Below are 19,214 nucleotides of genomic sequence, written 5' to 3'. Positions count from 1 at the left end.
TCTTGCGATGACGTTTCTAAGATCCGTGATGAAATGCAAATTTGCATGCCAAATAAAATGTGTTTAATGCATTGTAGGTGCAAGACGCGATTGTCATTTTGCCATTTCTCTGGTTGATGCTTGCGTACGTGGGAATGTTCGGGCTCTGCAAAAATCAGTGGGAAAGTCCCACCCGTTTCGAAATCAACCGCTCCGATGCTTTCTCGTGCGAGATAAGGGAATTTGACGTAATGACAGTGATCGTCGTCGATCCCTCCCTCCCTCGTCGTTGCCGCCGCCGTCGCTATCCGAGGCACGTTCCGACGAAAGGCTACCGGAAAAATCGTGTGTGTGAAGGTGGTCGAATTTCGGCTCATTCCGGAGATTCTCTCTGGAACGTGCCGCACGAAACGATGAACATTACACGCGCCGAGGATTCGCGTCCGAGCAGCTTATCGCTGCTCTTTACCACTCTTACCTGCGTTCCTCTCTTATTCCCCACCTTGGATAATGCGCGACAAGTAGCACATACAGATATAAAGCGAACATGTCGAGGGTGCCGATTCAGTCGCTCGCGACACGTGTGTGCGACTCGTCGGGATCGAGGCAGCAGCAGGAAGTGACTCCGCAACACTCCTCCCCGGTGACTACGCAAAGGGACTCCGAGAGAGCGAAGGGAGGCAGTCACTCTGATCGAAGAAGTGCGCGATTTTTAATTAATTGAGATATCAATTGATGAGAAAAAAGGAAACAAAGACGTCGTCGCGTGTCTGGTAAATCTTCAAGGATGATCTCCGCGTGGAAAACGTGCTGTAAGTAAGATATGTATCTCGATCCCGCGTTTGGATTCGCGGCCCCCCCCCCCCCTCTGCGACGCGCGATACTCAATAAATGCACATATCGATCGATCTGTGTTATTTATCGTCGGATTTCAAGCGGATCGAGCGCTGCGCGCTGATTAATGATTTCGCCGATTGCAGCGAACCTTTTGTTTTATTCATGATAGAAACTGGCTACCGAATACCGTCAAACCAGATCATAGTGAAAAGGAAAAAAAACGATATATAAATAACTACTTACAACATTTTCGCGACGTAAAATCATAATACGTCGATAGAACGCAAAACAGCCGGTTAGCTTCGGTCGTTCCGCAATCTTCCAAGCGGGTGGCGTAGTATAGCAACAGCAACCGCGATGCTATGCGAATTTTACAGCATTAAATAAATAAATACATTATATTTTATTATATCGATATTATATTTATTATAATGATACACAAAAGAAAAACTATCCGATTTTTCTGAATTTTTTTCTGAAGATGAATTCCTCGCAATGAGGAAATGTCACGAAAGAAATATCGCATAAGACAATTCTTTTGCGTAGTTTCTTACACACATACGCAAGTATGATAGATGAATTTGTTCATAATAAAAGAAGTTAAATAAACGAAGTAAAAGAAGCATTTTGCATAGATAATAGCGGTATTTCCTTTGCGACGCAAGTATCAATTCCTTTTCTCAACATAACTCAGATTATGTATTAAGTATGGCCTTCGTTCAATTATGCAATCCATGTGTTTTTTAAATGCATTATTTAAAACACGGGATATGTGTCGGTACGATACATAGTTACGATACATAGTACAACGTTCAGTACTCTCGATTCTTGAATTACTTTGTCAAGTGACACCGCTGATTAATCGCGACAGAATATGCTCCAAAAATTGAAACTAAACACTTCTGATTTTATTATATATATTCACATAATGGCCAAGAAAGATAGTAGAAATTTTCGAGAAACTTTCTGTATAAGTCGCGAAGCGTTGTGATCTTTCCAAAATTATTTTGGCACAAAACATGGTCAAAGTCAATACTTCCGCCTATCAATTTCCACCAAAAAATCAGTGTTTTTTGAAAACTACTGTTACAAGAAATAGGATATTTCTTTGAGCATCCTCGAACTATTTTTTAAGCGTAGCATGATCGATTTGTATTCAAAATGCCTTTATTTGCATTTTATTTGCATACGCAGTTGCTTAGCAAAAGTATGACCATGCTTGGCAAAGGCCAGAAGAACTTGCCGCGAGAGAATCGCTGATTATTAGAAATCTTAATTTGTTAAGGTTGCAGCCTTAATCCGTTAACTTTCACGTTCGACCGACGCGACAGCGGGAATGCCTTGACATTAATTGCAACTTGTTCATTCGCGTAGCACTTCCTGACATCCGCGTAATCGCGAAGCAGCCGTCGCTAATTCATCTGTCTCCTTTTTTTAAATCGAATCGGACCGGAAAGGGATCGCGACGAGCTTCGACTCGATTTGTTGATCGGATGTGTAAAAACCTATAATGAGAGAAATCTGAAAAATCCGGAAATGTGCCTAAATGTTCATTATCTATCGTCGCATCTGTGCACATTTGTCTCTTCTACTTCCACGCTTTTTCTCGCTCATGCATTTTGGATTGGTGTGACCATGTAACAATCGACTTGCGGAAATAGGTGCCCGTCTCTCGGTCAAGGCCGCTTTTTCTCTCACGTTTCCGCACAATGAATTTGCACACATTCACTTTTGCTGATGCGAGAAATCGTTTTGTTAAGAAACTGGGCCGGATAGAAGCGGATTCGCCAATCAAGAATCGTCTGACGTAAATAGATCGACGTGGAGAAGTGGATTTCGTGAAAATCGGCATATTCCACTCTTCGTATGTACTTTGAAATCCAAATTAACTCTTAACAATCAATCGTTGAAGAGTTTTGCATGATTCGATGATAAACGGCTATAATAAATCACGTGTACGGACGGGCGTCTCAATGCTCGGTACGTAGGATGCTCGATAAATTAACGCTGCTACATCTTGATTACGTTCAAGACATGAAAGTCTTATTGGTATTCGACTTTACGCGATACTCCGTCACAGCGTGGCACCTGTCAATCGCATAATTAATTTCGACAAGATGCGTAATCAAGTTTCCGTTCGCGCGATAGCTCCGCCTTTGTCGCAGTGATCAGCATTGAGCCGTTCGCTCAATATTCCGCGCAGCTGCTTCCAATTTCGCATAAATCTGCAATAAAAGGTAATCTTAATTCTACGTTGAGAAAACTGAAAAAATCATGAATACATAAATTGCATGCGTGAACAAATGAAAGAAAGATCATCGTAAGATCTCGGCGAACATCTCTCTTTCTTCACTTCTTCTTTCTCGGGGAAGAAATTCACGACCGACCGTTCACGTAAATGTCGACGATCTCGCTTGACACACTCGCACTCGCGCCTGTCCTTCGTAATAATATCACAAACGAATATAAAATCGTCTTTTGCGTCATAATTGCGAGCAGGTCGCGCGCAAATATTTGCTCCCCGATTTCCTCCCTTCACCTGGAAGAAAATCGAGCGACCGATTATCCGTGCGAATGATCGCTTCACGCCTCCTTGTCTCCGTTTTCTGTGATGTAAGTTTAATAATTTCGTGCGATACCGCGTCATGCTGCTGTGTTTGCACGACCGTTACGGGCTTGCGTTTGATTTGCAAGGATAATTATCGGTCGTTCGTTTGGTAGTAGCAGGGATCGCAGGAATCGCGGGATTGTTGATTACAGAGATTGAGTCGCGAGCGCGTGCGGGCCTGTTCCGCGGCCCGGCGAGAAGCTCTCATTATCTTTGCCCCTCTTAACAAATCAATGCCGATGCAGTTTGGTAAATTACGGTGGTAAAGGAAAGAGAGAGACGGCATTATCGGTGAGCATTCCGACGAATATCTCGAGCGTATACTTTTCACGTTACTATCGCGAGATAAGATAACGACCGACAGCGGGCGATCAATATTCTTAACAAGACACAAAACAATTGTTTTACACACCGATGTCAACAAGAAGACATTATTCGACGCTTATCACGCTTCATTTCGCGTCGTAGGATTAGCGTACTATTTTGCTATAACGACAAGAGCGACAAGGCCGGTGTCTTTTTGATACATACATGTTGTATAATTATCGTAAAGTCGTTCATGCTTTAAATCGAAGGTTTCGGTCGGAAAACCAATTTTCCGCATTGCGGAAAAAAACAATTTCCAATTTACTACGTGCACCTTTTACGTACAATTCTCGCGTTGAACATTATTATCGTAGATTTTAAGTAACATGTGAATGTATGTGTGTGTGTCTTTTCTGTATCCTTTCTCTCTTTCTCTCTCGAGGGATCTACAAAAAAAAACTGGAAATACAATTATAATTTAATAACGACAATAAAAATTATCTGGCCAATAAACGCGATTCGCGGTTATCCCCACTTGATCGATCACAAAGCTACATTTTTCTTCAAAATTCTGCGCTTAACTTATCTCTCGCCACGAGCTCCTGTATTTATCAAAGTTCTGAGCGTCCTCGAGATTAACTCAGGATTAGTTTAAAGTGGCGATCAGCTTTATCGCGGCCCATTGTGTCTATATTCCAGCAATGTATCTCCGAAGAAATATTTGAAAGATAAATTGATATTATCGGTGATAAACGCGAGACGCATTTTTCTTTTTACCTCGAATACTGCGTTTATCGCGATGACTTCAATCATCCGGATCAATTGATGTACACGTTGTATCCTGCTTACTTGGATGCATATGCGAACAACCGTGCATACGTTTAAATGTCTATGTCTACATAAACTTTGCATATCTGTGTACGTGGAAAGCATGTAATGTGAGCGTCCCGCAAAAAAATTCCAATGCATTTCAGTGGTTTTCGTAGCAAAAAAAACGCAAGCGCAAGTAAGGTGAAATATTTTTCAGCAAATTTATTCAATTCAATATAAATAACGCGATCCTGGCACTGTCTGATAGTCGGACAAATTTTTTCCTTGACTGCACGTCAACAAAATCGTTGAACTTTTATAACTATGCAGTAATTATTTCTCGCTCGAGAAACTAATTTAACGGCTACGCGCCAACATATTGTTAGACTTAAAAACATAGCAATTTCATATTTCAAGAACGTAACTATTAGATAAATGGAATCAACTATTAGAAAGATGGAATCAAATATAAATTTTTATTGCGAAAAATATGTCACCCCACGTCAGGGTTCGAACCTGGGACCTCCCTCCGTGCGGGTGTCTTACCCAACTCGACCATTTGGGGCATGTGATGATACTCTTCCGCAACTAGCTTATAAACACCTTCATTACCAGGTTCGAACCCTGGCGTGGGGTGACATATTTTTCGCAACAAAAATTTATATTTGATTCCATCTTTCTAATAGTTGATTCCATTTATCTAATAGTTACGTTCTTGAAATATGAAATTGCTATGTTTTTAAGTCTAACAATATGTTGGCGCGTAGCCGTTAAATTAGTTTCTCGAGCGAGAAATAATTACTGCATAGTTATAAAAGTTCAACGAATTTGTTAACGTGCAGTCAAGGAAAAAATTTGTCCGACTTAAAATATGAAATTGCTATGTTTTGAAGTAACAATATGTTGGCGCGTAGCCGTTAAATTAGTTTCTCGAGCGAGAAATAATTACTGCATAATTATAAAAGTTTAACGAATTTGTTGACGTGCAGTCAAGGAAAACATTTGTCCGACTATCAGACAGTACCAGGATCGCGTTATTTATATTAAATTGAAATATTTTTTTGGAGAACGTTGATCGATAGTTCATACTTCTCGTAGGAGCTGTGACGTCGATTGCTTCAAACTGCGTGAAAGCGTTTAGCCACCTAGATAAGATGCAAGAATATTCGATCAATCAAAAAATCAAACAACGAAATCTACTTCTGTTTAGCTAGGTTATCGTTAATCTGCTCATTTGGTTCATTTATAGCATTTTATAGCGGCAGTTTTTAGCGTAACAGTGCTTTGAAGTGCTAGCCGTGCTCACGAAAAGTCATCGCCCTGTTCTTTTAACGCAAATCTCGCACAACGGATATAAATCAAATTAAATACGTCCGCTTTTTGCTAAGACGTTAATGTCGACACGACGTATCTTGTGACATCGCGACGTCGAATTAGGTAATTGGAACAATTAAGTAATCAGAACGATTATAAGCCGGTACTCCAACGGCTCTCGCTCATTGTATCTTTCCGCGAAACACGTTTTATCGCGCAAATTTCACATCGGCGCTTTATTAATAAATAAATAGAAGATAAGCACAGGAAATATACGATCTCAATCAGAAACGTATCGTTCGAAATGTGATAAGTGGATCGATCACGATTGAGGTAAGATCGCACGGTCATCGAAAACATAATTGAAACGCATTCTTGATGACGACAATGTTGATATTGACACTAAATCAATGTCAGTGAAATATTTTCGCAACCACATTAACGAATGCCAACACTTGTTATTATCAAGATCTCCAACAATTTAAATCTTTTTTAATAATATCAGAGTTAATATTAACATTACTATGCCTATTTTTTCTTTTACATGACGGAAAAGCTCCAAAACGCAAACTGAATTTGAAAACTCGCAGGAAAATAAAAGAAGGAGTACATCGCAAGGAGTATAAGAAGGAAAAGAGGACAAGCAATAGATTTATCGCTGCAGACGACTGCACAATATTTAAAACACGATCGAGAGACGTCAAATACAATTTCGCAAGTCAGTGATGGTTTATTGTCTGTCTCAGGATTGCACTTAATGCGACGGGTATCCCGCGGATTTTCTGCATATTATGCGCAAATTGCGGCGTATTGTCTAGAGCCCTTGCGATTACAGCGTCGTAATAAATCATATTGTTGTGTTTATGTATATATGTGTGTATGTGTTGCAACTTATTTTCTGCTAATCCTCACCGGAGGCGGTAGAGATATCGCGCACATATTGCGATCAGATAATGATCTATTCCACAGTTGCTAGGTTTCGATAGCTCGCGCCACGAAGATACAACAAAAATTCACGTTAATCCTCGGAAAGCGCTCGTAACAGCTTGTTGCGCAACAACAATAATCCCTTATCTGGTGAGTTCACGTACAATGGATTTTCAGATTATTATGTTTGCTGTGATTACTCGTGATACATGAAGCGCGCAGTAAGAGACTTCTGATCATGGTAAAGTCCGATCACAGTGATTCAATCTTATGATAAATTATCGTTTATTGGATCTACACTCCGGCTCTATGTATTAAATCCGAAAGTAACTTTCATGGTAACGACCCGCTGAACTCTCTTACCTGCCCATCGAGCTCCCTTTGCCCGTTTGGGTGTGCAAGCGTAAAAAATTATCAAAAATATCAAAAAATAACAAAATAATATCAAAATATCACAAAAAGGACACCGAGGATCTAAATAGCAAAAAAGGGCAAAAGTATCGCAAACTGTGCGTGCGCGAGACACAGCAATCACGACGGATAAACTGCGTCGTAAACGCGCGTAACAAAGATAATTGCATAATGTTTAATATCGGTAATGAGCAAATGTTTAGTATCAGTTTTGTGATGTAGAACAACAAAACGCCGCGTTATCTCGCTCGATGATAATCGTCAGAAGCGCGATACCTCTACTGGTGGTGCGAACCGTTTCTTTTTCTTTGTAGGTGAAGGCGAACTTCCTCGCAGGAATTTTCCTGTTCCCAAAAGCTCTCTCACGCGCTTAAGAAAAACTCGGCATGAGATACGGATCCTGCGTCGCATACGTAATAATTATCAATCGGTGTCGCATGTTAAACCTGTGGTTTTCACAAGACTACGCACACGAAAGGTCCATGTGATATTTCCTCAATCATTTTTCTTAAAGTGAAAAGAGACGCGCTCGAGCTGTCGATTCTTTCCCACGGCTCTGTACGAGGAAAATTCGGCAGCGTGTGAAGCGATAAGAAGCCTCACGCATCACGAGATTGATGACAGAATGAACCAGTCGCGGATACTTAGAATTTTCGTTTACTTAATCCGTAGAAAACTTATCTTTTAAAAAAACGACGCCAAGTGCACGCGATGATTGATTTTAAGGAAAAAGTATAATAGAAGATCGTTTTAACATAAAAAGTCTCCATGATGGTTAATGTGTTGGAATGTCTGGCATTAATGATATCGGAAATTATCGAAGATTGATGATAATCCTGTCACCGAATGCTCCAGAACGTGAATCAGATTGAGATTATGAAGAAATGCATACAAAAATGATACGTAGATAACGTGATGTGAGAGACGACTATACGAATCTCGCTTTTGCTTCAACGAGACGCGTTCTTGCACGAGCACATCATACGCTCTCCATAAAAATAGCGGCTAACGGGATACAGATAGAATTTCCACGCGTGTGCCGTTGCTAGTGCGTGCATCCTCGGTTGAAAAGCTTGAGGAACGTCGAAGATGCCGATGAGGAAAGTTCGAGGTCGCGCACGAGGAAAGAATAGCAATTAACCACGTTCGCTCGGCGGGTAGCTTATAGTTGTTGCTCATTGTCGTTAAAAATGTAGGTAAAGGCCAGGCTCTCTGAGCGCCAAGATGTCCGTTCTGCCGTTCTGTGTGGACCTAAGGGAGAGACATGCAACCCTGAAAATGTTCTGATGAGGCAGAAGGCCGAACGTTGATCGAATGCGATCAAATCACGCGGGTACATTCACCGAACGTTCCTCCCGACGAGGAATAATGAATATGTATGTCGGGACACGTATGTACGCGCGTACGTGATCGCACATGGGCGCATCGCAAGAGAACAGCTGCAGAATATAAAAAAACTCGTGACAGAGCAGCCACTCACCAAAACGGGGTGGAAATCATGCTGCGTTGACGTTGCGCGGACCTCCACAGCTTGCGAATGAGATTAAGCTTGCGTTTTACCTCCGTGTCGTGCAGTCCAAGTTGCAACATAAAAATCATGTTTCTTTTTTAGAACAAATATTATATAAAAATATATTGAAGACTCTCAGAACGTAGGTCGTATTAAATATGCTAAATTATAATGATTAGTTATAGTCACTGATGACGGTCTAAAATGAAACGGAAATGCTTAATGCGGTTTTAAATATTGATAAAGTTGTTATTATAATTTAGTATATTTAGCGCGATTATTCATGCTCCTGTTAGTTTATTGCGAAAAATGGCATGTAATGCGCTATTTCCATTAAAACAAACTTTTTATCAAGACCGAGATTAATTATAATCATAGGCCACTCCAATGTATCTCATTTTGTATTTCCGAGTTGAGTAATCTCTTGTTTTGCGAGCTACAACCGTTATGGCCGGCAGGATGCGGTGAAAGTAAAGTCATGAAAAAAACTTCATCGCACGAACGTCGATTTACGGACAAAGGAATCAAAAAATGTGTATCGGCGATAACGGTGAAACAAATAGCAAGTAATCGGGTAACAAAGAGATAAATGAGCTAACGCGGTCTAAGTCCAATAAAAAGTAATTTCTCGAGAAGGGGAGGTGCACAAATACTTCCTCGTAAGCAAGCAGATTACTTAGAACTTACAATTCTCTGTAAGTTTTTCACCGCAATTTTTTAATAAGAACTTGATACAGTTTATGCAATATTTTTGTATGTACGTTTGTCATTTTAGAAATTGTTGAAATAATTTTAGTAATTGTTGAAAATGACAATGACATGGAAGGATGGAATCATAATAAAGTATAACTCATAAACCCGCGGTTACAGGTGCCCGACTGCCACAACGATGGGTATTCGCCATTATGGGATTTTTGGCGATCCTGAACGCCTATACCATGAGAATCTGCCTCTCGATCACTATTACGGAAATGGCGTATCCGATAAAACACAATTATACGGACGATACATGTGAGATGCCGGAATCGAAAACACGAGAGAGCAACATAACGGGTGAGGCGCGCTATGATTGGGATGAACAAACGCAGGTACGTAAAAGCTACTTCGCTCAAGACTTTGCTGTTATTACCTTTACGTTTTGGCTTTGTGTTCGCATCTTCCTATTTTTATTTTTTATTTTATTTTCTTTACCTTCCTATTTTTACTTGTGTTTCGCTCCGTTGTGTGCCTTTCAGTATGTAACTATAAATACGTATACCTTTACCTCTACATATCTACAAGAAGTGTCGTACTTTGAACAGGGTATCATTCTTTCGTCGTTCTATTGGGGCTACGTGATCACGCATCTGCCAGGCGGCATGTTGGCCGAGAAATTCGGCGGCAAGTACTCCCTCGGGCTCGGCATTCTCTCGACCGCGATATTCACGCTGTTGACGCCGGTGGTAGTCAAGTGGGGTGAACACAACGGTCTGATAGTGCTGCGGATCCTCATGGGTCTCGGTGAAGGCACTACCTTCCCAGCGCTGAACGCTATGCTGGCGCAATGGACACCGCCGGAGGAGAGATCGGTGATCGGCTCGATGGTATTCGCTGGCGCCCAGCTCGGTACCGTAGTAGCCAACTTGCTATCCGGCCTGATTATTCATTACTACTCATGGCCTGCGGTATTCTACGTGTTTGGCGGGCTCGGCGCCCTCTGGTTCTTCGTGTGGGTGCTGATATGTTATAACAACCCCTATGAGCACCCATTCATCTCTGAGCGCGAAGTCAAATACTTGCATGAACGGATGAACGAACACACCCACACGAAACCGCCATCCGTACCCTGGCGGCATATGCTGAGCTCGGTGCCCATCTGGGCACTGATCGCTGCCCAGGTGGGCCACGATTGGGGCTTCTTCACCATGGTCACCGATCTGCCCAAGTACATGAGCAGCGTGTTGCACTACTCCATCAAAGACAACGGCTTCGTGTCAGCGTTGCCATATCTCGTGATGTGGTTCTGCAGTCTGGGATCGTCCTGGCTGGCCGACTGGATGATCACCAGGAACATCATGTCGCGCACCAACGTACGGAAACTTGGCACCACGATTGCTTCCGTAGGTCCAGGGGTCTTCATCATCGCTGCATCCTACGCGTCGTGCGACAAGACGCTCGTGGTGGCCATGTTCACTATTGGCATGGCTCTGATGGGTACGTACAGCTCGCATGACTTACTTACAAAGTGACTTTTGTAAGTCATAACGAAGGACTTGCAAATCATCTGTGAATTGGAAAGAAGGCCTTTAACGTTTCGTTGAATTTTCACAGGTACCTTCTATCCCGGGATGAAAGTCAACGGGTTGGATCTCAGTCCCAACTACTCCGGCACTCTGATGGCGTTGGTGAACGGTATCGGCGCGTTCACCGGTATCATCACGCCGTACATCGTCGGCGTGTTGACACCGGAGCAGACCCTTGGTCAATGGCGGATCGTCTTTTGGATCGTATTCGGTGTCTTCATCCTTACCAATGTGATCTTCGTCATATATGCAAGCGGTGAGGTCCAAGAGTGGAATGATCCGGACTTCGTTACGAAGGATCGTGAGGAGAGGCGGCGGCGCAAGCAGCAGAAGAAGCAGAAAGTGCCTGAGAAGGCATGAAAGCGTCGTCTCGGATGACTGCTGCTTTTCGCGACGCCGGAAAAACTGAGTGCTTGCACTCCACGAGCAGGAAAAGAGCCACAAATGTTTTTCCTCTTCAAGAGGAAACAACCTCGCGCGTCCAAGAAGCCGACTATCTCTTCTTCTTCTCTCTGTCTCTCTCTATCTCTATCTCTCTCTTTCAACAAGTCTCAAGGTCCGCTTCTTTTGTGGTTTCGCCATGATTTTCGATAACGATCTCATCTGATGAGATATGTAAGAGAGACGCACATCTTTTCGATCCTCGCGCGTAATCCTTGAATAATAAATGTGTCGAGCGCGCCGTTTCTCGGATGCATGAATTGACAGGAGAGACTTTCACGCAGACGAGTCTTCTACCCCGAAAGGAGGAGCCGTATTAGAAACAATTAAAAACGATAAGCTAATATAATGATTGTACATATAACACTAGCGATTCCGTTAAGATATGATTAAGTAGATTTAGCGAATTCGAATCATCGACTCTCTGTATAAATCGCGCCGGAGTGCATAGATCGTTACGAGTGTCATCGCGAGCAATCTCGCCTCTTGCGGTCTTCTAGAAGATGAAATCTTCTATCGTTGCGAAAGAGCAATCGGTCACGTTGACAAGTAGCTGATCCCCATCAGTTCCAGTTACGTCAGACGCGGCTATTATTCGACAGCCAAAAATGCAAATAAAAAGCCAAAGATAGACAGGCCCGACGATGATCCAAATTTCCTCGGGCGATTCTATCTTTCGCCTCGTAAATTCCGCTCGACGTAAAATGTGTATAATGTTGTATATAATAATACGCCGACTTGTGAAAAATGCGCCGTGATTATACATGTAAAATGCCACATATCTCGATGTCGTTCCACGTCATCGAACAACGCAAGAGCGGTGATTTCGACAAAGTCACGCGTGCGGGAACTTACTAAAAACCGCAGACATTACGTAATACGCGCGAGTCATTTTCTTTCTTCGTAATCGCGTCGTTACTGCATGTTACGCCTAATTATTCGTGTTCTAATTCTATCTACCGTATCGCTATAATCGCCCGTATTACGTATAAGCTAGTTATATATGTATATGATTGTTTCCTCCGTAGCGGCAATTTACTCAAATCGTGCTTTATCAAATGTACACAAAATTGCTCGAGGAACAAGATAACAATTAAAGCGGAAAGGAACGCGTTTGCGCTCCTCGGATATCGCGACGCGAATTAAGTTCGACGCCGACTTTCTCACACGTTCTTATCGTACATTTGACAGGATGAGCGCATGTACATACATACTCTTGCGGAGGCATCGACGGGCGTGTAACGATTCGTGTTACCGCAAATCGTCAATTTTTGCGTTCTTACTACATATTCACCGATTTATCAGCTGATCGATAAATTACGCACGTAATTCCGCGAACCTGTTTTACAAAATCCAGATCAATCCAGCTACTCTCTTATCACCCTTTCACTGTTCTACATTCTAGCATAGTTCTACCGAGTTCGAGATACTCTGATGACATGTCGAAGAATGTTTCGATTGAATGTACTTTCACGTAAAAAAAATTTAAGTACAAATAAGAACGACTGAAATACTTCATCCTATATAATAAAATCACGATGCACCGCACGCGCGGTACGAAATTGTCGAAATTCTTTCGACTGACGAACCGATGATGTTTCACGTAAGCGAGATTACAAACGCCGAGCAGAGAAACGATAAACGGTGTGCTGATAATATTAAAAAAAGCCAGTCAAGATATTTCATAATTTCACGTAAGCACATACGATTGGGAATCGATTAAATTACAGCGGATATATTCGGCAGTCAGATCCAGTATCATGTCTGATAAGCGCAAGAAATCATCTGATGGACTATCATTGAGCGATTAATCAGACACGATAATGTATCAAAGTATCATTTCGCAAATTTTTTCGGCCGGCTTGTTTCGCACCGTTTGCCTCAGAAATCGAAAATGATATAGATCTAATTGCTAATCCGTAATAAGAGTTTATAATTGGCCGTGACAATTGCAAGATCTCGCGACGAAGATCAACTGAACTGACCAACGGTAATTCCCGGTAATTCCATACTTGCAGTCTCATTCACGTGTCTTGTTTAGAACTGTATAATTTTTAGAAATGTAATTGTGATCACACACGTTACAATTAAAGAGTTTATTTTTCTTGTTACTGATCTCAAGTTTCTATTCGTTTTCAATATCTGTGATATTTTATTTGTTTCAATGTCTGCGATGCTGATGCAAAAGTGATGCTCGCAAGCCACGACAGGAACTCACCGCATACGTTGCGTGCATTATTACGTTAATGATGGTCGAGTACAATAGCAGGATTGCCCCCAGCTGTAATTGCTACACTACCCAATTTTTAACGAGGTTTATGCAGGACTCGTTTTGCGAAATAAACGCTAATTAGTCGACGTATCTGCGGAACATGTTTTGAATACGAAGAACACCGCATGTCAATGTTATTTGAAACGTATTTCCCGTACAGATCAGTTGAAGCGTTAATCAAATCCTCATTTAATTGAAAGAAAACATATTAAGCTTGCAAGCGATTTCAATTTATTTTAATTGAAATAAAATATCGCTCCGTGATCATTGTCTCTTAAATTTCTCTAATTCCATATATGTTAGGAGAACACTTGTGATTTTGTACAAAAATATTAATAATAATCAAGATGCAATTGTATATACATAATAAGTTCATACATTCTCACGGGAACGTGTAAATTTTACAAAGATCGCATATATACAAAATTGCATAAAGAATGCAATTTTACACAGTCAGCAAAAAGTATATATTGCATAAGTACGTCTGTTTGCTTTACTTGCATTTTGTATGCTGTGCTCTTTTTTGCAAACTCTGCAAATGAGATAGATGATATTATAATTCAGATATAGATACGAGGAGGAGGCTATATTTGTTCCACTTCAATTTAGAAAATACATAAAGTGCGATTATAGCAATGTACATTCACATAGTCTTAAAAATGTCACGTTACTATAAAAATTTCAGTTTTATTAAAAATATTTTCATTTGTTATGTATAACGAAGAAGCCTCGGGCATTCTAAAAAGAAATATAAGTATCTCTAATAACACATTTTATATAGATTATAAAAATAAACTTTATTAAAATCTTGATCACAAAATCGATCTTTCTATATATGTCGTTCGCTTTCAATTAGGCAAAAAGGTAAATGACTTTGTCATATTTTTTTTCACTTTATATAAAGCCTACAACGTACTACAAAAGTACTCTGTAGTAATTTTATTCATGAATAAAATTACTAGAATAATAATCTACGAGAACATATATGCAAAATGAAATTACGCGGCGTATTTTCTGCAAAGAAGTTGCAGATATTGAGAAATAGTTTTTTTTGTCTGCACTTATAAATTTACATTCATATTTACATTCAGATAAGTGTTTTCTTTAATTATGCAAGAATTCTCGGCGAGACTTTTATAGCAGCTTTACTCATATGTTGTTTGTGTCCAATTAAATCCTGACGCGACTTGAAAGAGGCATGGAATAATTTAGGAATGGTTTAAAATTCAATTCATGGTTCTGCGCAAAATTAAATTTGCAATCATCACATCTTACCCACAAACAACGAAATCAAGAAGAAGATTTAATAAAGTGGAGTAAAGTGGAAACGCTGCTGCAACTTTTGCCGAGTGAAATCAAGCTTGAAACTTAATTAATTGGGAAATATAATGAGAGTCCTCGAATACAAGAAAGCTAAAACAACTTTGAATTAATGTTAGTAAAAAACTGTAGCACGCGCGCGCGCCTTAAGTTACGCGGCGTAACATATTCCTTGAAACTCAACCAATCAGTGATGTCGGATCATCAATGCGGCGCATGCGCGAGATTTCTCTACATATGTTTGGAGCCATGTATTGCGTCGAAGTTAACAGTCTAGTTGTAATATAGATGTCTGTGCTTGAAGGTCTCTAAAATGCACTATTTGATATGCGTATCAAACGATCGGTGCAAATATTAAAGTTTTGAAAGAATTGGAAAAATAATATAAGAATTTGAGATTAGATTATGGACTAAGAAGTTTCAGGTATCAAAAAATTTAAAGTATTAACGGATTGAGAGCGCGGTAGGTCAAATTAATTAATTAAAAAATAATTAAGGAAAAAGAAAATTGTCATATGCAGTCTGAAATTGTTCCGCGTATAATCATAAATATCTTGTTGAAAAAGTGACGATTTTCGGACTGTCACAATATTCTTGCTTCCTTGTTTCACGTAACAATTGTTCACCTTACATTTAAATTATTTAAAAAATCTGATACTTGCAGCGACCATCAATAATGAACGCTGAGTACGACGAAGATCTGTCAGAGAATCAGTTTTTGCAGGAATTGAAGAATGAGTATGATACCACGTTCCAACGAGCCATCCAAGAAGGCTGGATCGTGTGTGTCCCTCGCAAGGGCAGCTTTGTTGATCGCAAGTTGAGGGAGGATGAAATTCTCGCTCACATTCTGATCCCCAAACAGGACCTGTCCATCCATCGATTCGATAGTCTTGATGGCAGCGAGGTCCTGCTTGTTGACAAGGTCCTGACTGTTGAGCACAACGATACTGAACGATACTCTGCACAATTGCTCTTTAAGGAGACCTTCTACAGCATGGATTCACATAAATATCACGTATGGTAAGTATATGCACTTGATCAAAAAAGTCTCCAATAATCTCCAATAATTAAGGATATCTTGATGATTCTGTTCACTCTGCAGGTGCATAGAATGCCCCTTAAAGCCTAGTCTACACATATCGGACAGCTGTGTGAACATTATCACCAATTTCCAGGAAGCGATACACTTCCTTGTGGAATTGCTTGACAAGCAGCTCCGTGATGACTTCAAAGCCAAGATAAAATCGTTTCTACAGGCTAACAAGAATCTGGAATGTAAACCGGTGCAGGTGCAAAGTGATCTGGTACACGAGTTATACGCAAACTGCCTCAGAATGTTGCTGGAAAACTCAGCGTTAGGAAAAAAAGCCTCAGATAGTAAGCACTATTACTGCAACATCCGAGTATCGCTAGAAACGTACATTCTGTATGCTCTGAGGAACGTGCTGCTGAAATCGCTGTCCGCTTGCACCGCCGTAAACGATGCGTGCTTGAACAAGATCATTCGGAACTTGGACGGAATCCAATTGAGCCATCTCCAGATAAGGTCGGACTTACAGTCTCGCATTCACGGTGGAAGGATGGAACTGTCGCGATTGGATAATTTTATGACCGTGTTGGGTAAAATCGAGTGCCTCCGAAGGGCCGTGAAGTATGTGTCGTGCGGAAAATCGTCCGTCTCGTCGGACGATCTTCTGCCGGTGCTTGTGTTTCTCGTCATCAAAGCCGGTCTCTCGAATTGGATGGCGCAATTGTTCTTCATGAAACACTTCCGCCTCTCCGCGGGCTCCGATCACGAGGCGGATGAAGCCGGCTTCCTGATAACGTCCTTGGAGGCGGTCATCGAGTATATTAGATCCGGTGTGATACACAATGGGGACAATTTGGACAAATTAAACAAACTGAAAAATGAAGCGGAATGTTCGTCGATCAGTCATCTGTTCGCGTGCATCAAAAGCGGCAATCTGTGCGAGGTTGAGAAAATATTGGCCTGCGACGCATCTAGCCACGTTGCTCTTTGCCATCCTCTGTGCACCTGCACTTCCTGCGAGCAAAACTGGACGAAGCATCAGGATCTAAACGCGTGTCTGAAAGACGACACGGGTGACAACACCAATCTGACGGCGTTGCACGTCGCGGTGCTGTACGATCAGATAATGATCGTGGATTTTTTTCTGGATCGCACAGATATAAACGCCGCCGATTCGGACGGCCTGACGGCTCTACATTACGCCTGCATGAAGAATCACCAAAATATTCTGTTGCTGTTGCTGCACGAGAACGCGGATCCCCGGGTGGCGGACTCCCGGGGAAATACGCCTCTACACCTGGCCGTGGACCGCGGTCATGAGAGTTGTGTGAAGGCAATGCTGTACTTCTCGGAACACATGAACGTGCCAATAGACCCGAACACGGCGAACGATAACGGCGATACACCGTTACACCTGGCGGCCAAGTGGGGCTATCACGCGATTGTTCGTATTCTCTTGGAATGTGGCGCGAAATGCGAGCCGACCAACAAAAAGGGTCAGACGCCGCTTGCCATCACCTACAACAAAAGAATCGCCGGCATGCTCAAGTGCCACGCAGGGACGGGCGATATCGACAGCAACAGTATCCCGCTTTCGCATACTCTTCAGCAACCTTGTCAGTTGCCTCTTCAACAACCACCGGAATGGGCTGCAACGTCGTTGAAGAACAAGGACCTACTGAAGTTCGCCGAGCGCTCCAAGAATTACGATAACGCGGTGCAGCAACACGTGGTGGACAGGTTGCTCGCTGCTATAACCGAAGGTGACATCTGTCTGGCGTGTTACTATCTGGGACTAGAAGGATATCGCGAGCATCCATCGTCAGACGTTCGCCCGTGCCCGTGTCATCATCCGCTGTGTGACTGTGAGCATTGCTCGACGGCCGCCGAGCGCAAGCTGGAACGCAAGCGGAGACGACGCGCGATCGCGATCAACGCGTGCAACAGCCTCGGTGAGACGGCATTGCACGTAGCAAGCGCGACCGGGCGCACGAGGATGGTGCAGTTACTGCTGGACGCCGCCGCGAATGTAAACGTAACGACCAAATCGGAGATTCGTACACCGCTGCACCTGGCGTGCCTGAACGAGCACATCGACGCCGCGAAGCTGCTGTTGAACTGCGCGACCTGCGACGTGAACGCGAAGGACTGCAACGGCGACACACCGTTGCACGTTGCAATAGAGACTGGCAACGTGAAGCTCGTCGCTTTGTTGGTGAGGCACGGGGTGAACATTAACGCGCGCAATCTGCAGAACGTGAACGTGTTGCAGCAAGTGTTGGCTAAACTATCTGTCGTCTTTTCGGATAATTATGCCAGTATACTAAAAATTCTGAAGCAAAACGCAGCGGAGTTGACGGACGATTAATTTAATTTTTACTGCGCTGCTTTTACTTGCTTCATAGTTTCCTCAGGATTTTCACATGCGCGTGATATCTTCATGCGAACACGCAATGTCTCCAAGAAATGCGTCAGGAAGGAGATGGAACGTCCATTCTTCCTGCCAGTTACCTCAGAATACCAAAGATTATAAAGCAATATTTTATATAAGCGTATCATGACAAATAATTTGTTTTATTACTAATTAATTATATATTATATATTAATTATATATTATATTTATTATATATTAATTACTAGAATTAGAACTAATTCTAATTCTAGTAATTTTTCTATTTATTTTTCTGTAGATATATATTGTTAAAAAAGCACTTTCTAGCTTTATAACGTTCATTGAGATTTAATTCTGGCCTTGGCAAATAATATGCCATAGATGTCTATCACGATTCTAAAGCCGAATTTCACATAGAGTATCCTTATGTTAGCTATTTCTCTTTACGTTACTACTGTGAATTTTCGCCTTTAGAATTGTTTGCACAAATCACGTGGTTAAGCTTAATATCCATTAAGAGTAATATCCGTGCCTGTAATCTTTCTAACAGCTACAAAATAAGTGAACTAACTAAGTACAATGAGCGTAACGAGTGAGATTCGTTTTATACATTTTATATTTGTATAGTTATACTTAAATAGTTCTGTACAAATTACATTAAAAACAAAACTTATAAAAATATGATTGTTTTGTAAAAGTGAAATATACATATTTATATATATATATATATATATATGTAGTTAAAAATAATAAATTAATTAATACATATATA

General features: G+C 41.5%; 2 protein-coding genes across 2 annotated transcripts; both read left to right on the top strand.

Annotated features, from left to right (window-relative positions):
- Window positions 1–484: 484 nt before the first annotated feature.
- Window positions 485–14,053, top strand: LOC105284821 (putative inorganic phosphate cotransporter). The gene is made up of 4 exons (XM_011348615.3): window positions 485–791; window positions 9,573–9,790; window positions 10,004–10,895; window positions 11,013–14,053. Exons 1-4 carry the CDS (start codon window positions 767–769, stop codon window positions 11,342–11,344), a joined length of 1,467 nt encoding a protein of 488 aa, XP_011346917.2. The 5' UTR covers window positions 485–766; the 3' UTR covers window positions 11,345–14,053.
- Window positions 14,054–15,284: 1,231 nt separating this feature from the next.
- On the top strand, window positions 15,285–19,134 carry LOC105284820 (ankyrin repeat domain-containing protein 27). Its single transcript, XM_011348613.3, has 3 exons — window positions 15,285–15,480; window positions 15,682–16,040; window positions 16,123–19,134. The coding sequence occupies exons 2-3, from the start codon at window positions 15,694–15,696 to the stop codon at window positions 18,416–18,418; spliced, it is 2,643 nt and encodes an 880-aa protein (XP_011346915.1). The 5' UTR covers window positions 15,285–15,480; window positions 15,682–15,693; the 3' UTR covers window positions 18,419–19,134.
- Window positions 19,135–19,214: the final 80 nt, after the last annotated feature.

The sequence above is a fragment of the Ooceraea biroi genome, chromosome 5, assembly GCF_003672135.1.
Source record: "Ooceraea biroi isolate clonal line C1 chromosome 5, Obir_v5.4, whole genome shotgun sequence".
NCBI lineage: Eukaryota > Metazoa > Arthropoda > Insecta > Hymenoptera > Formicidae > Ooceraea > Ooceraea biroi.
The sequence above is the reverse complement of the archived record's forward strand: the minus strand, read 5'-3'. Positions and strand labels throughout refer to the sequence as shown.